Source organism: Aotus nancymaae, unplaced genomic scaffold (assembly GCF_030222135.1).
Source record: "Aotus nancymaae isolate 86718 unplaced genomic scaffold, 86718_ANA_hifiasm-v0.15.2.pri h1tg000032l_0, whole genome shotgun sequence".
NCBI lineage: Eukaryota > Metazoa > Chordata > Mammalia > Primates > Aotidae > Aotus > Aotus nancymaae.
Window position 1 is genome coordinate 31,640,260 of NW_026988445.1, and position 13,826 is coordinate 31,654,085.

At 57.4% G+C, this 13,826-nt stretch overlaps 1 protein-coding gene across 3 annotated transcripts in view; it reads right to left on the reverse strand.

Annotated features, from left to right (window-relative positions):
* Nucleotides 1–1,088: 1,088 nt before the first annotated feature.
* SNAP47 (synaptosome associated protein 47) overlaps nt 1,089–13,826 on the reverse strand; it is a 45,077-nt gene continuing 32,339 nt past the window's right edge. Inside the window, exon 5 of one of the 3 annotated variants that reach the window (XM_021666940.2) lies at nt 1,089–1,744. In XM_021666940.2, coding sequence (XP_021522615.2) covers nt 1,598–1,744 — 147 coding nt within the window. In that variant the 3' untranslated portion in view covers nt 1,089–1,597. Of the gene's footprint in view, nt 1,745–12,034; nt 12,448–13,826 lie in introns of those variants that run through there. The other 2 variants (XM_064383695.1, XM_021666942.2) reach the window with 2 other exon arrangements.

Consider the following 13,826-nt stretch of genomic DNA (forward strand, 5'->3'; position numbering starts at 1 on the left):
AGGGAAGACCACACCCATACTGGGAGCTCCTGAGGACAGCGAGAAGTCTGGGACAGGGGAGACCCCACCCACACTGTGAGGTCCTGAGAAGAGGGCGCAGCCTCCTCCAGGCTTGATGGGGGTCTGTGTGGGGGCTGCAGGCATGGTGAGCCCTTGCTGCTGGCTCCCAGCACTGAGAGGAGGGAGGGGCCCTGGTGTCCAAGTGCCTTGGGGCGGGCTTGGGGGCCAACACTGGCCTCCTTGCGGTGCCCAGATAGGCTGCAAGCACTCACTCACCGTGGTCTTAGTGTAAGGACCCCAGGGGAGACAGTGCAAGGTCCCCTTCTGCAGGCTGCTAAGTATAAATCCATAGGAAAAGGAGAGTAGAAAACAATTTCCAAATCAAGCAAAAAAGAGCATCAGAGCTCCCCGGACCGTGGCTTTCTAGAGAGGCTGCTTCCCAGTTTTCCTGCCAGGCACCTGCACTGGCTCTGGTGTCCACCATGGCCCCTAGTCCCGCTGGAGCCCCAGAGCAGGAGCTCCTATGGAACTGGGGTCTGGGCAGTCACCCTCAGTGAGTGACACTGAGACCAGGCCATCCTGGACTAGCGTGGGCCCTGGGCCTGTGGCAGGCACCCCCTAAGAGAAAGGGGAGGGGGATCTGAGATGCACAGATGGGGAGCGGCCACGAGAGGACGGAGCGGAGACTGGAGTGTGTGGCCATGTGCCTGAGGCGCCTGAGCCACCAGGAGCTGGAGTGTCCGTCCTAGAGCCTTTGGAGGGAGCTCAGATGTGGGGCTTCCGGCTGCAGAGCTGTGAGGCCCCCACACATGAGGCTCACTGAGCAGCCCCGGGAAGGCTGCACCACTGGGCACTGGGTGTACCAGCGTGGACGCCCTGCTGGCTGGGGCCATGGTGCGGTCCTGGGCCTCGCCTCCCATGTGCCCGCACCCTTCCTTGGAGCCCTGCATGGGGCATCTGGAAGCAGCATGGCAAAGGGGCACTGCCCGCAATGTGATGCGCAGTCCCGCCAGAGGCCATGCCCACCTCCCCCTGGGAGCGGCTGCTGACCAGACACAAGGCAGCAGGTGGAAACACCAACGCCCACCTTCAAAGACCACTCCAAAGCCAGCATTTCCCTTTATTTCTGGATGGAAATAGGGCCGAAAGGTGCAGTCATGCTATTTTCACTTCTGGCTAAAACCAAGATGATAAAAGAACAGTTGGGTGTTACAGGATGCCCTCAGGTGAGCTGGCTCTAACTTCACTCACAAAGTCATAGTACAGCTAGGAAGGCCGGTCTGTCCACGGAAGGGAGCTAAGATGAGAAGGGCAGCGCACTGGCCTCTTCCAGGCCTGTGCCCAGTGTCCCTGGGGCCCTGCCGTGTCTGCTCTCCTGCACCATCTGCAGAACGTGCAGCCAGGTCCTGCCCGCCAACAGGGAGAAGCACATAGGGGGCAGGCGTCACACCTGGGGAGGCCCCTGGTGCGGAGGCGGCCCCACGGCAGCAGCCCCATCCAGGGGAAGGCCACAGGCGCCTGCAGCCCTGGCACCGCCCCCCAGCCCGTCATCTCAGGGGGACGTGCAGGGCAAAACAGGACGCAGGGACGTCTGCCCCTAGGTCAGCCTCTTCATCCGCCTGTTGTGCTTGTCGATGGTCAAGGTTGCCCTGTCCACGGCCGCCGCGACGCCATCCAGGGCTTCGTCCTGTCTCTCCAGCTCGCTCTCAGCCTCCAGGGCCAGCCCCTTCATCCTCCTCAGGATCTGGGGAGAAGCACAAGATGACAGCACAGGCTGCTTCTCTGCAAACCCTGACAAAGACGTCTCCCAGTCTCCTCCCCGAGAGTCTCTGGGTGATCACCTGGGTGACGCCATCTGCAAGCCAATGAGAGGGAGCCCACAGCCCAGCACCAGGGTCAGGGCATGGCTCTGCTCCTGCCAGCACAGGCCTGGTGAGATGAGGTGCCCGCCCCACCTCCTGCCAGCTGCCTGCCCCCACCTCCCTCCTGGTGCTGCGGCCACACCCTGGCCTGCTGTCCCCACGCTGCAGACTGCTCTGTTTGGCTGGCCTTGTGGGAGTGTTGCATGTGGGTGTGGAATTCCAGCCCACAGCAGGGCAGCCAGGGACCCAGGCAGGTAGCGCGGATCTGAACCCCAGCTCTTGCCTGGCCACTGTGCTCATGACCTATCTGCATGCGGGTTCCTAACTGCAGACTGAAGTAGGAAAGCAGGATTAAAAAGAAACACAAACCCCTTCTCTTGTCTCTAGGTGTGGGATGTTTCATGCACAATGCAAGTAACTCTCCACAAGGTGGATGGCGGCCGGCACCATGGGGGTGTGGGAGACGGACCCCGGTCCAGCAGGTGCAGAAGCTGGAGTCACCCAGGGCCAGGCAGGTGTGGATGGGGAAAGCTGGACTGCCCCAGGAATGCTAGCACAGAGCTACGTCCGCTGGGCACAGCGGGGGTGACAGACTGAGGACCGAGCTGGTGCTGTGTCCGTGGCCCAGCCGGCCGTGTCCTGTGAGGAATCTAGGAAGGCGAACCACGCTGTGAAGCGCTGCTCTATGCGCTCAGCCTAGGTCTAGACACCCCATACGCCCACTTGACCACGGACAAGAAGACCCTGGAAAGGAAACGTGAGTGACCCACCACTTGCAATAAATGTCCATGTCCTCTTTCAGGGAAAGTTCTGGATCACTGCTTAGGTCAGGAGAGAACCCTCAGTGCTCTGTGTCCCCACGAGTTGGACGGCAGTGACCACCCAGGGTCCGGGGGGTGGTGATCCTGAGGGGGGCCCTATGATTCCTCCGGATGTCTCTAGGAACAGTGCACCTGAGCCCTGGGGGAGCAGCCTCCCCATGCTCCACCCAGCGACATGGCAGGAGGCTCAGCGTCCTGCGGGGTGGGGTGGCCGGCGGTGGGATGCATGCAGCTCAGGATTCAGGGTCACAAGCAACGCCCCCGCCCACGGTCTGGCCTTTGTCTGACCCATGAGAAACAGCATGGAGGCGGCCAGCACAGAGGCCCAGCCGGTCAGATCCAGCTCCCTCCACAGAATGGTGCGGCTCACATGAGATCACAAATGCAAACAAGCTGTGAAAACCAGAAAGGGCCCAGCCAGGGTAGCTGCTGCGCTGCAGAAGGAGCCCTTCCCCGGCCGGGTACCCAGCCCCTCTCTGCAGACGCCACAGGAGTGAGGAGCTGAGGTCACTCACGGGCACATGGCAGAGGTGAAATGAGCCACATGTCCCTTTCCAAACACGGCCTTCCTGCTGAGATCTTTGTCATGAGACAGACGGAGAAATGCCTGACTTGAGCTGCAGTCGCAGACAGCAGGGCTTCTGCACCCTCGGGAGCTGGCGGAAACTCATCTGTTGAGTCATGACTGAGATCGCTGGATGGGGCTCTGGAAAGTATACGGTGGGGTCAGTGGCTCCAGAGGACGGGCAGATGACCTCACACGGGAGGTCTTTTCCACCGCCCGGCCCATGATCTCACATGGCCCACACCCAAGCTGTGCTGTGAGAGGCAAGAAAGCTCAGCCCACCCCTTGCCAGCTCTGCTAACCCGCTGCCGTCTCACCTGCCCCTCCTCTCAGCGTGATCCTGAGGCACTGCTGGGACCGGCAGGTGTGGCCCCTGGAAGGGAGGGCCGGGCTGAGCGCTCACACTGTCCTAGCACCCACGTCCCGGGAGGAGGCCTCCCGGAAGCCAGGGATATGGGTCCACTAGGGCTCTGCTCTCAGTGCCTATGTTCCTCGTCAACCATGCTAAAATGTGACTTCAGCGTGTTTAGAATTTAAATGTCCTTCAGGGCCACAGGGCTCCTGCGAGCTGACGGCTAGGGAGATGGCCCAAGCCCTTGCCAGGACCCACAGCTCCAATGCCTCCCAGCAGCCCGTGTCAGCCTGGCCCTCTCCACGACCATGGCGTGGACTGCTATCAGGAGACACCACTATTTGTCTTTTCTGTTAGTAACTGTGCATGTAGGAAACCAGGAAACAAGAGAGAAGGAAGCAAACAAACTCCGCCCACAATCCAGACCACTATTAATTAGGCTGGTACCGTGAGCGGCACGAGCACACTGCCATCTGGCATTCTCCCTGTTGCTATGTCCATACACTTGCAAATAACTCACATTTGGGATTAAAGTACACACACAAGTTTGTTTTCTGTTTTTACCATCTCGTCGCTTTCCTGAATGAAAGCTGAGTTACTGGCTATGCAATGTCAGCTGACACTGTTCTAGGAACGTGGCACATTTTACCTCTAACTCTGTTTCACAGACAGGGCGGCCTGCCCCAGTCCTGAGAATACACTCACTGCACACAGGGAGATGCTGCGGGGCATGACCCAGGCCACATCCCACGTCACTGCCAGAAGTCCCACAGACCTTAAAGGTGGTGGCAGGGCCCTGGGACGTCCAAGGGAGCTGGGCCAGAACCTGCCCTGACTCTCACTCTGGAGCGTCTTCAGCAGGATGGCACTAAGGGCAGCCGAACAAGCCGCGTTAATCTGCTAACCCCGACCCAGATGTCCCAAGGCAAAAATGATACGGAAAATAAAATACTGTACTGAAGCCAAGAGACACAGAGTACCACTGGGCAGGCATCCGTGCCAATAATTATGAAACATACATACACCATACTCTTCTTTTATACACAGTCCTAGCAAGCTGCCATGAAGGTTATACCCACGGCAAGGCCCAGCAGAGACGAGCAGCAACTCAGGGATCAGGAGCCACATGGAGCCCAGGACCACAGTGCGACATGAAGCCTGTCACCTAGGGCCACCTCCGACAGACCCCACCAGCCCCGCACTGCTGTCACTACCTTCCCCACACGGCGCCTGTCCCCCAGGGCCACCTCCACACACACACCCCAACAGCCCGGCACTGCTGGCCACCACCTTCCCTGCAAGGCTGAGTGGCACATGCCCAAGATGCTGGCTGTGCCAGTGACCCTGGTGTGATGTGATCGCTCGCTACGTAACCCGTCAGTATGTACAATTATTCTCCACTTAAAAATATTGTTGGCCGAGCGCGGTGGCTCACGCTTGTAACCCCAGCACTTTGGGAGGCTGAGGCGGGCGGGCTGCCTGAGCTCAGGAGTTCGTGACCAGCCTAGGCAACACAGTGAAACCCCATCTCTACTAAAATACAAAAAATTAGCTGGGCGTGGTGGCGGGCACCTATAGTCCCAGCTACTTGGGAGGCTGAGGCAGGAGAATCGCTTAAACCCGGGAGGTGGAGGTTGTGGTGAGATCGCGCCACTGCACTCCAGCCTGGGCAACAGTGAGACTCCATCTCAAAAAAAAAAAAATTGTCTATGACATCTCCCCAAAATATAAAGAAGAAAATAAAATAACTTTTTTTTTTTAAAAAGACAACAAATTCATATCTTTTTCTAGTGTGTAAGAAAGCACTGGGAATAGCAGAAATTTCTACAGTTTGGGTCTTCGCCTAATAAGCACAGTAGTGATACGCACAGGTAATTAATTTGTGATAAGATCAGCTGGTCTGCCTGCAGAAGTGGAGTATTTGATTGTATACACAGACAAAATAAGGGCTGGCTCCTGCTGTACTTTTTGATTTGAAAATTTCTCACTACACTGAAGGCCTTAAAAGAGAACTCATTCCAAACAGCCTGTTGAGACCCTTGGTTTGCCTGCCAAAATTGCACTTGAAGCTAATTAATAGTGCAAAAACACAGGAGCGATCTGTGCAGCTGCTGGGTCTGCAGACAAAGAACATTCCTGAGCGAACCCCCAAACTGCGAGTGTCCTGGAGTGCAGGTCCAGATTCTTTCTCCTTTAAGAAGGGACTGAAGTAATTACATGGCATCGTGTGCATTCCACATCACGGGGATGGAAAGAATGGAGAACGTGAAGTCTGGCCAAACCCTAGAAACAGTTGTTCCTCTGTGGCCCGGGGTGACAAGCCATCTAGCCATTATGCAGGATGCTGTCAGCTCCGGGGCAGCCAGTGGTCTCGTGCAGGAACCCTCGTGGGCTCTGAGTCAGAGGCCGGGTACAAATCAGAGTTCCTGAGTCCCTGCTACATGAGTAAAGAAACCCAGGAACTGGCCTTCCTTCTGGCAAGTTCTACCTCCACAGAAACTACCTAATTAAAAGTGCTTTGGGCCGGGCGTGGTGGCTCACGCCTGTAATCCCAACACTTTGGGAGGCCGAGGTGGGTGGATCATGAGGTCAAGAGATCAAGCCCATCCTGGTCAACATGGTGAAACCCCACCTCTACTAAAATACAAAAATTAGCTGGGCGTGGTTGCACATGCCTGTAGTCCCAGCTACTTGGGAGGCTGAGGCAGGAGAATCGCTCGAACCCGGGAGGCGGAGGTTGCAATGAGCTGAGATCACACCACTGCACTCCAGCCTGAGGCCTGGCAAGAGCAAGACTCTGTCTCAAGAAGAAAAAGTGCTTTTAGTTTTGGGGGAAACAAACTTTTATAAACTTCAAAGAAAGAGCAGGGAGTGCATGAAGGACAATCCGGGCCCCCGTGGGGCAGGCCTGCAAGCCAGGCCTGAGAGAAGTGTTTCTGGGAGAAGCTTTGGCTCAGAGCTGCCATGGATGCCTGGCCAGACCCACCCCCGGACTCCGTGGTCCTCAGCAGGCATGGGACCCACAGAGGCCATTGGAGCCAGGAAGGGGAGCATCTCTAGGTGACTCAGATGAACAAGCTAAACAAAGAAACGCGGCTGAGCATGGCCAACACTGCCAGCTTATGGCCGTGGTCCCCCAGGATGGCACCAAAGCCACTCTCCTTCCACACGCCCGTGAGGAGGCGGCCCTGGGCACCGCAGGCCTGGCCAGCTCCCTCAGGCCCCGGGCAAAGGCTGTCATGGAAGAAAAGCTTCTCTTTGCTGCCCCACTAGGGAAGCATCTGTCTCCACGAAGCTCCCGCAGACTCGGCAAAGCATCACCGACACTGCTGGGCTGACAGCGACAGAGGCCAGAAGCCCGGCAGAGTGAAGACAGCGTGCTTAGCCTCACCATCTCCATCTTGTTTCTAGAGACAAAAAAAAATACGGAAAAATAGCCTAATGAAGTGGGGTGGGCCCACCTACCAGGCAGCTGTGCCCATGCGCGCACCGTCAGGGCAAGGCTGAGCGCCGGGGCCTCAAGGTGTCCGGGGCCTGTGCTTTCGCCGCCACCAGCGGCCCAGGAAGACGTGCTCCGGAGGCACGCGGGGCCTTGAGCCTCCAAACTCCGCGGGACACCAGCTCTCGGGTCCCATGGGACATGTCTGCTCTGGCTCGCCTCGCAGCGCCGGAGTGCGGCCCATCACTGTACCAAGGCAAGCACCAGGAGGGGTCCGCGTCACTGCACTGCCCCGCCGTGCCATTAAGCTGACTCACTGAGGAACTGTGAATGTTCCTGCAGTGAGAAATTAGCAACCATTTAAGAACAGAGCTGGGATAAATCAAGCTGTCTACAACTCAAAATAGTTCTACCAGTTGGGGCCATTAATATGCTGCAGAGAACGTAAAGGGGGAAAATTGGCTCTCACCGCAGTCAAGCCCTGGAGGCCATAAAGAACACTCTCCGCTGCGATCTGTCACACTCGGCACTCGCAGACCACCCCGCGGCCCACCGAGTCCCCTCCGCTGCATTCCTGGAGGCCACGGTGGTCTGTGCACTAGCAGGGGGCAGGCGCAGGCCCCTCCTCAGGACGCCCCCGCGGCGGTGGGTCGAGGCAGTGAGCACGGCGGCCAGCCTCAGCCTCGCTACTCAGAGGGGACTTTGAGTCGGCTGGGCCAGCTGCGCTCACTCCAGGCACGCACAGGAAACGCCGTGCAGAGCAAGGAGCCGGGCCTGGCCTGGCCTGCCCAAGAGCGCTCCCTGCTCCCAGACTATGGACAGAGATTCCCATGAAGAGAGCCGAGAGCTTGACGGGCGATGAGCCCTCACCAAAAGAAGCATTCAGTGCTGTGGACTGGGCACGTGGAAGAACCTCAGTGGTACCCTCAAAATAGTAAACAAACTGAAAATGCATTAAAACGTGGCTCTTCCAAGGGGACAGCCACTGCCCCACAAACCCACTTCCCAGCCTGAACCAACACAGCCAGGGCTGTGGCCAGTAAGTCTGCTCGCAACCTGCCAGGCGCCCACGCTCTGCCCCGCACGCCGCGACCCCAAGCCCCTTGCCTCTCACCTGCACCTTGAGGCGGGGTGCCACTGCGCACAGAGGGCACAGGAACTGGGTCCAACACTCAGGGCTGTGACACACAGCTCTGAAGCAGCCACGGTGCTGACCCTACCATCCGGGGCCACTCTGCGGCCACCTTCTCCCAGGGGTGACACCTGGCCCAGTGAACCTGACCCTGCATGGCTCTTTCATCCTTCAACAGCTGCACAAACCACTTCCCAGCCTGAACCAAGACTGCGTAATACCTGCTGACCACATTTAAAGGCTAGCAAACATGTCAAAACGAACAGAGCAGCTAAGCAGAGGATCCACACAGAAACAGGCAGCCTGCACAGCACTATAAACCCATGGCCGGGAGACCTGTGCAGAGTGCTCCCCCCACAACCACAGGGGCCCGTTCTCCTCCGCACCAGCTGCCTCCAAGGGACACAGGCCGGGGGACAGCCCTCAACAAGCGCAGAAACACAGACCCACAGCAGGTGCCTCCTCCGACCACAGCAGATGGAAGGTGGCAACATGGCAAACTGAAGCGTTCACAAATTAAACAACCAACAGGTGAAGGAAGGGAAATAAGCAAATTCTCAGAGATGAATGAAAACAAAAGCACGATACACTAAAATCGTCACGGCTGCCTAATGACGCGGATGCATCCCGAGGAACCGTGGCTCGGGGTCTCGTCACGGGGCAGTGCTAGAGCAAGGCACACACACCGAGGGCGCAGGGCCTGCGGTGTCCGGCTGCAAGCCTGCAGGGCACGCCGCAGCACCGAGGCGCGCAGTCACTGGAGCACCACAGCAGGCACCTGTGCATCTCGACGTGGGGAAGGTGCAGTGAACGTGCACCATAAGGACGGGAAACGCCACACGGCGTAGGACGCGTCCCGTGAGCAGGCTGGCAGGCCTGGACGCTGCCTGGGTGCATGGCGAGTGAGGGTGAAGGCCCAGGCGTGACTGAACAGGGCACATGGCATATGGCGCGTCCCGTGAGCAGGCTGGCAGGCCTGGACGCTGCCTGTGTGCATGGCGAGTGAGGGTGAAGGCCCAGGCGTGACTGAACAGGGCACATGGCATAGGGCGCGTCCCGTGAGCAGGCTGGCAGGCCTGGACGCTGCCTGTGTGCATGGTGAGTGAGCGTGAAGGCCCAGGCCTGACTAAACGCCATTGTGAACTTCATCAACACCACGCACTGAGGCTCCACTGCGTTTACGTTACAAAGTCTTCCTTCAGTAATAGCTGAGCCTCAGCTTCCTGTAACTTGCACAATACAAACTTTACAATTGTTTTTAACACTGTTCTGTAATGAAACGTAGCTTAAAACACAAATAATATACAGCTGTGCCAGGATAATTTTTCTTCATATCCTCATCCTATATGCTGTTTTCTCTTTTTAACTTACTTTACTTTTAAAACCTTTTTTTGGCCAGGGACAGTGGCTCATGCCTGTAATCTCAGCACTCTGGGAAGCTGAGGAGAGAAGGTCACTTGAGCCCAGGAGTTCAAGATCAGACTGGGCAACATAGAGAGACTCCATGTCTTAAAAAAAAAATTAGCTGGACGTGGTGACGCACACCTATAGTCCTGACTACTCGGGAGGCTGAGGTAGGAGGATCACTTGAGCCCGGGAGGCAGAGGTTGCAGTGAATCGAGATCATGCCACTGCACTCCAGCCTGGGAGACAAGAGTGAGATCCTGTCTCAAAATAAAAAATGCAAAAAACCTTACTACAAAGCTACAGTAATCAAAATAGTGACGTTAGACCACAGAACGGAATTAAGTGAGAAATCAGAAATAAACTCATCTATCTACGGCTGATGATTTTCACCAAGGGTGTCAGACCATTCAGTGGGGAAAGAATGGTTGGTTTACCAAATGGTGTTGGGAAAACTGGATCTGCACACACAGAATGGAGCTGGGTCCTCACCTCACTCCACACAGACACTAACTCAGAATGGGCTCACACCTAAAGAGGAAACCAAAACCACAGAACCCCTGACCTGGGGGACCATTGTGCACCCCAAGACTTGAGAGCAGGGCCTCAAACAGATGCTCACATGTGAACGCTTAAGCAGCATTCTCCACAGCAGCTCAAAGGAGGAAACGGCCGCACGTCCACCCGTGGCGGGGAGGGTCAGCCGGCGCACCGAAAACTGCATGCCGACGAAACGAGCAGGCACAAAAGGACACGTGCTGCGTGGCTCCCCTGCTGGAAGGAACCCAGTGTGGACGCTGGCAGACACAGACGCAGAGTGGTGGGCAGGGTCTGGGGCAGAAACGTGGGTTCTGTGCGGGATGCGGGGATGAATTTCATTAACCACTGAATAACACATTTAAAAGTTGTTAAAATGGCAAAATTTGTGTTTTATACATTTCACCGTAATTTTTTATTTTATTTATTTTTTTTGAGACGGAGTTTCACTCTTGTTACCCAGGCTGGAGTGCAATGGCACGATCTCGGCTCACCGCAACCTCCGCCTCCTGGGTTCAGGCAATTCTCCTGCCTCAGCCTCCTGAGTAGCTGGGATTACAGGTACGCGCCACCATGCCCAGCTAATTTTTGTATTTTTAGTAGAGACGGGGTTTCACCATGTTGACCAGGATGGTCTCGATCTCTTGACCTCGTGATCCACCTGCACTGGCCTCCCAAAGTGCTGGGATTACAGGCGTGAGCCACCGCACCCGGCCCTTCACCGTAATTTTTAAAAAGGGAATAAAGAGAAACTCCCCACTGCTATAACACATATCACCTTCCACAGCCAGGGCCTCCGTGACACCCAGGACTTGCCCGGCACACAGCCTTCATTACCGTGACACCGGGAGGACAGCAAAGGCTCGGGTGGGGCGAGTCCTCCAAGCTTCAAGTCCCACTCATCACTCGGTCTCTACTCGATCGCTCAGCCGGTGCAGCCTGGGAGTGGCCTTGGGAGGGCTGAGCAGGCACTGGCCTTCGACCCTCAGCATAGGTCCTGCACTCTCTCCCGCCAGGCCCCTTGCAATGGCAGTTTCCCAGGTACTCCCTGGGTAACTGAGAGCAGCTGATGTGAGCACTGAGCATCAGGACCCCTAGGGCAGTGCCTGGCACGGCCTCCCATCCCCATCACTCTGAAGCCATGGGCCCTGCTCAGCCCAGGGTCCTGGGTCCTCCACAGTCATGCCCAGTGCAATGGGAGCTTAGGGGTGTGGGCACTGGAGTGGCTCACCAGCAACAGCAGAGGGTGTGGGGGGTAGGGGTGGGCAGAGCGCACAGAGGCGGGCGAGCAGGTGCTCACCAGCACGAGCCCATTACCAAAGAGCACGCAGGCTAGAAGGGAAGGCGTGGTGTTTCCCTGTGATGCCGCCTCCACGCAGCCACCGCAGGTCTGAGTTATGGGGCGCCCTCAAGCCTTGTGCATGCATGGCTCCCATGCCTGGTCCGGGGCCCCTGGGAAGTGGCCTCCTGCTGTGTGGATGTCAGGGGCTGTAGGGAACCCTGTCCTCATTCCTAGGCTCTTCTGGATCAGCGTTTAGAAAGTGCATGTGACGTGGTGTCAGGAGCATGAGTGATAGGAACTCTCAGTGAAGGCACAGATCCCCAAACATTCGGCTTAGTTCACTGCCCATCTGACTGGTGTCAAGGCCATAAATAAAAACAGCATCACAAAACCTCGCAGCCCCCCAGAATCGATCTCCTGCCTGCGTCGTGATGAACGCCTGACGTGAACAGTCTGGAAAAGCAGGAAGGCACAAGACACTGAGAGCCTGACTGGAGAAGGAGCCTGGCCTCCCCGCCCCTCCTCACTCACAGGCAAGGCCCACTCCTGCCTGGCTGGTCTAGAGGGTGGGTGCCTAGTCCAGTGTCCCCCCCGAGCCCAGCCCCACCATCCCCTCTGCCTGTAACTCGCTCTCCGACTCCCAGGGCTGGGGTGGCTCCTTCTCCACACTCCCACAGGGGCCAGGCGGGAGAGCGACGCTTGTGTCAGGTGTGCTCAGGACAGATCACGGTGTCCACAGTGTTCCCCCTGGGACCATGGGGGCCAACGTCACATGGGGCTGTCGGCCCCTGACATGGTCGGTGAGCTCAAAGAAGGCAGGGTGGTCACGCACTGATCAAGACCCTTAGTCCAGGCAGGGAGACACTCTGTGAATATGATTATCTTATATTCATCAGGTCTGCAGGAAACCAGCGACATCCTTCCACCCCACGACTAGGAGAGGACACAGGTGACTTGAGGGAAGTTTACATTAGAGACGTCAGGGACAGGGAAGTGAGGGAAGGCAGACCAGAAAGCGGGTCCCCGAGGATGACACACTGTGTTCTCCGCTTCCTAAGAAAGAGAAACATAAAAGGAGAGAAAGGGACATCACCTTCTGAAGACGGTTTCATAGAAAGCAGGGAGCCCCAGAATGACTGTGGAATGTTTCAGCAAATCACCAGAGCAGTTCCACATGGGACACGATGCCAGGGGCGGGCAGAGGGTTTCTGCCAAAGACGCAAGGACAGAAACACCTGGGTCCCCCCAGGCCCAGAAGCCGCCAGCCCACGTCCCGTGAGCCCCACGTGAGCCCCACGAGAGCCTGGCTGCACCCTCAGACTCGCCCATCGCGGCCCCAGGCTCTGCTTCCTGGGAACCCTCTGACTTGCACAGAACGAGTCTTGTGGCTTTCCTCTTATGTGTGTTTGCATTTGCTGTTCATGGAGACGTCAGAGGCAGTCGCAGACCGGCCGCCCCATGTCACGAGACAGGAGGCTGAGGCATCACCCAAGCACCCACTGGGACCCGCGCCCACAGGGACCAGCCATGGCACGTCCGTTCCTAGCAGGAGCCATGGCAGAAGTGCAGCAGATTTCTTTCCCACCATTGGCCGCCAGCGAGGCTCCCACCCACTCTCCCACCAGACCCAGTGTCTGTCTACACTGAGTGTCCACCTGGTTCCTCCCTGGAGACAGAGGGACATGGACATAGCAACCCCAAGCAAGACAAGATAGATGACACGACGTGAGCTGGAGTGTCCCAGGGAACTGCCAGATGCCACCTCCACTTCTACCGTGTCCAGGCCCCACATCCATGGCGTGGCGCCCAGTGGATTCCAGAGCCGAAAAGGGGAGCAGACGACAGAAGCAAGCCAAGGGCTCTGCAAACTCACCTCCTACAGCCCCCGGCCCTCCCTCCGCCCTCCGCAGCCACGTGAGCAGCAGCCAGGGCCCCGCAGAGCAGACAGTGGGGCTCGCCGCACCACCCCCACCTGGGCCCCGTCTGGCCTTTGTGGTCACAGCCGCTCTCTCCCGAGCACCCCGTTGCAACCCATACCACCACTGGGACACGTTTCAGCCTGATGGCTTTAATAGCATCTGCAACAAAAACCACAGCTGGATGAAGGGATGAAGGGGGTTTCGTGCATTTCTGTTTTCCCCAGAAACGTAACTCACTCTGGCTTCTGCTTGAGCTTCAACTGTGCACTAGGAATTCTCTAAATAGGAAACACATGTATTGCCTCAAAAAGACGGTCCCTGTTGTAACCAGGCCCCTCTTGCAAGGAAGGGGGCCCGCATCTGACGAACGTGCTGCGCTTGCCCCCCGGGCCCGCCAGGCCTTCCTGGGCCCTCCCCAGCCGTCCTCAGGTCACTGCTTCCTCCCGTTCCGCCCGCCGCTGGCCTTGACGCCAGAGTCCTGAGCGTAGAGGCTGCTCCTTCCGGTGTTGAGTC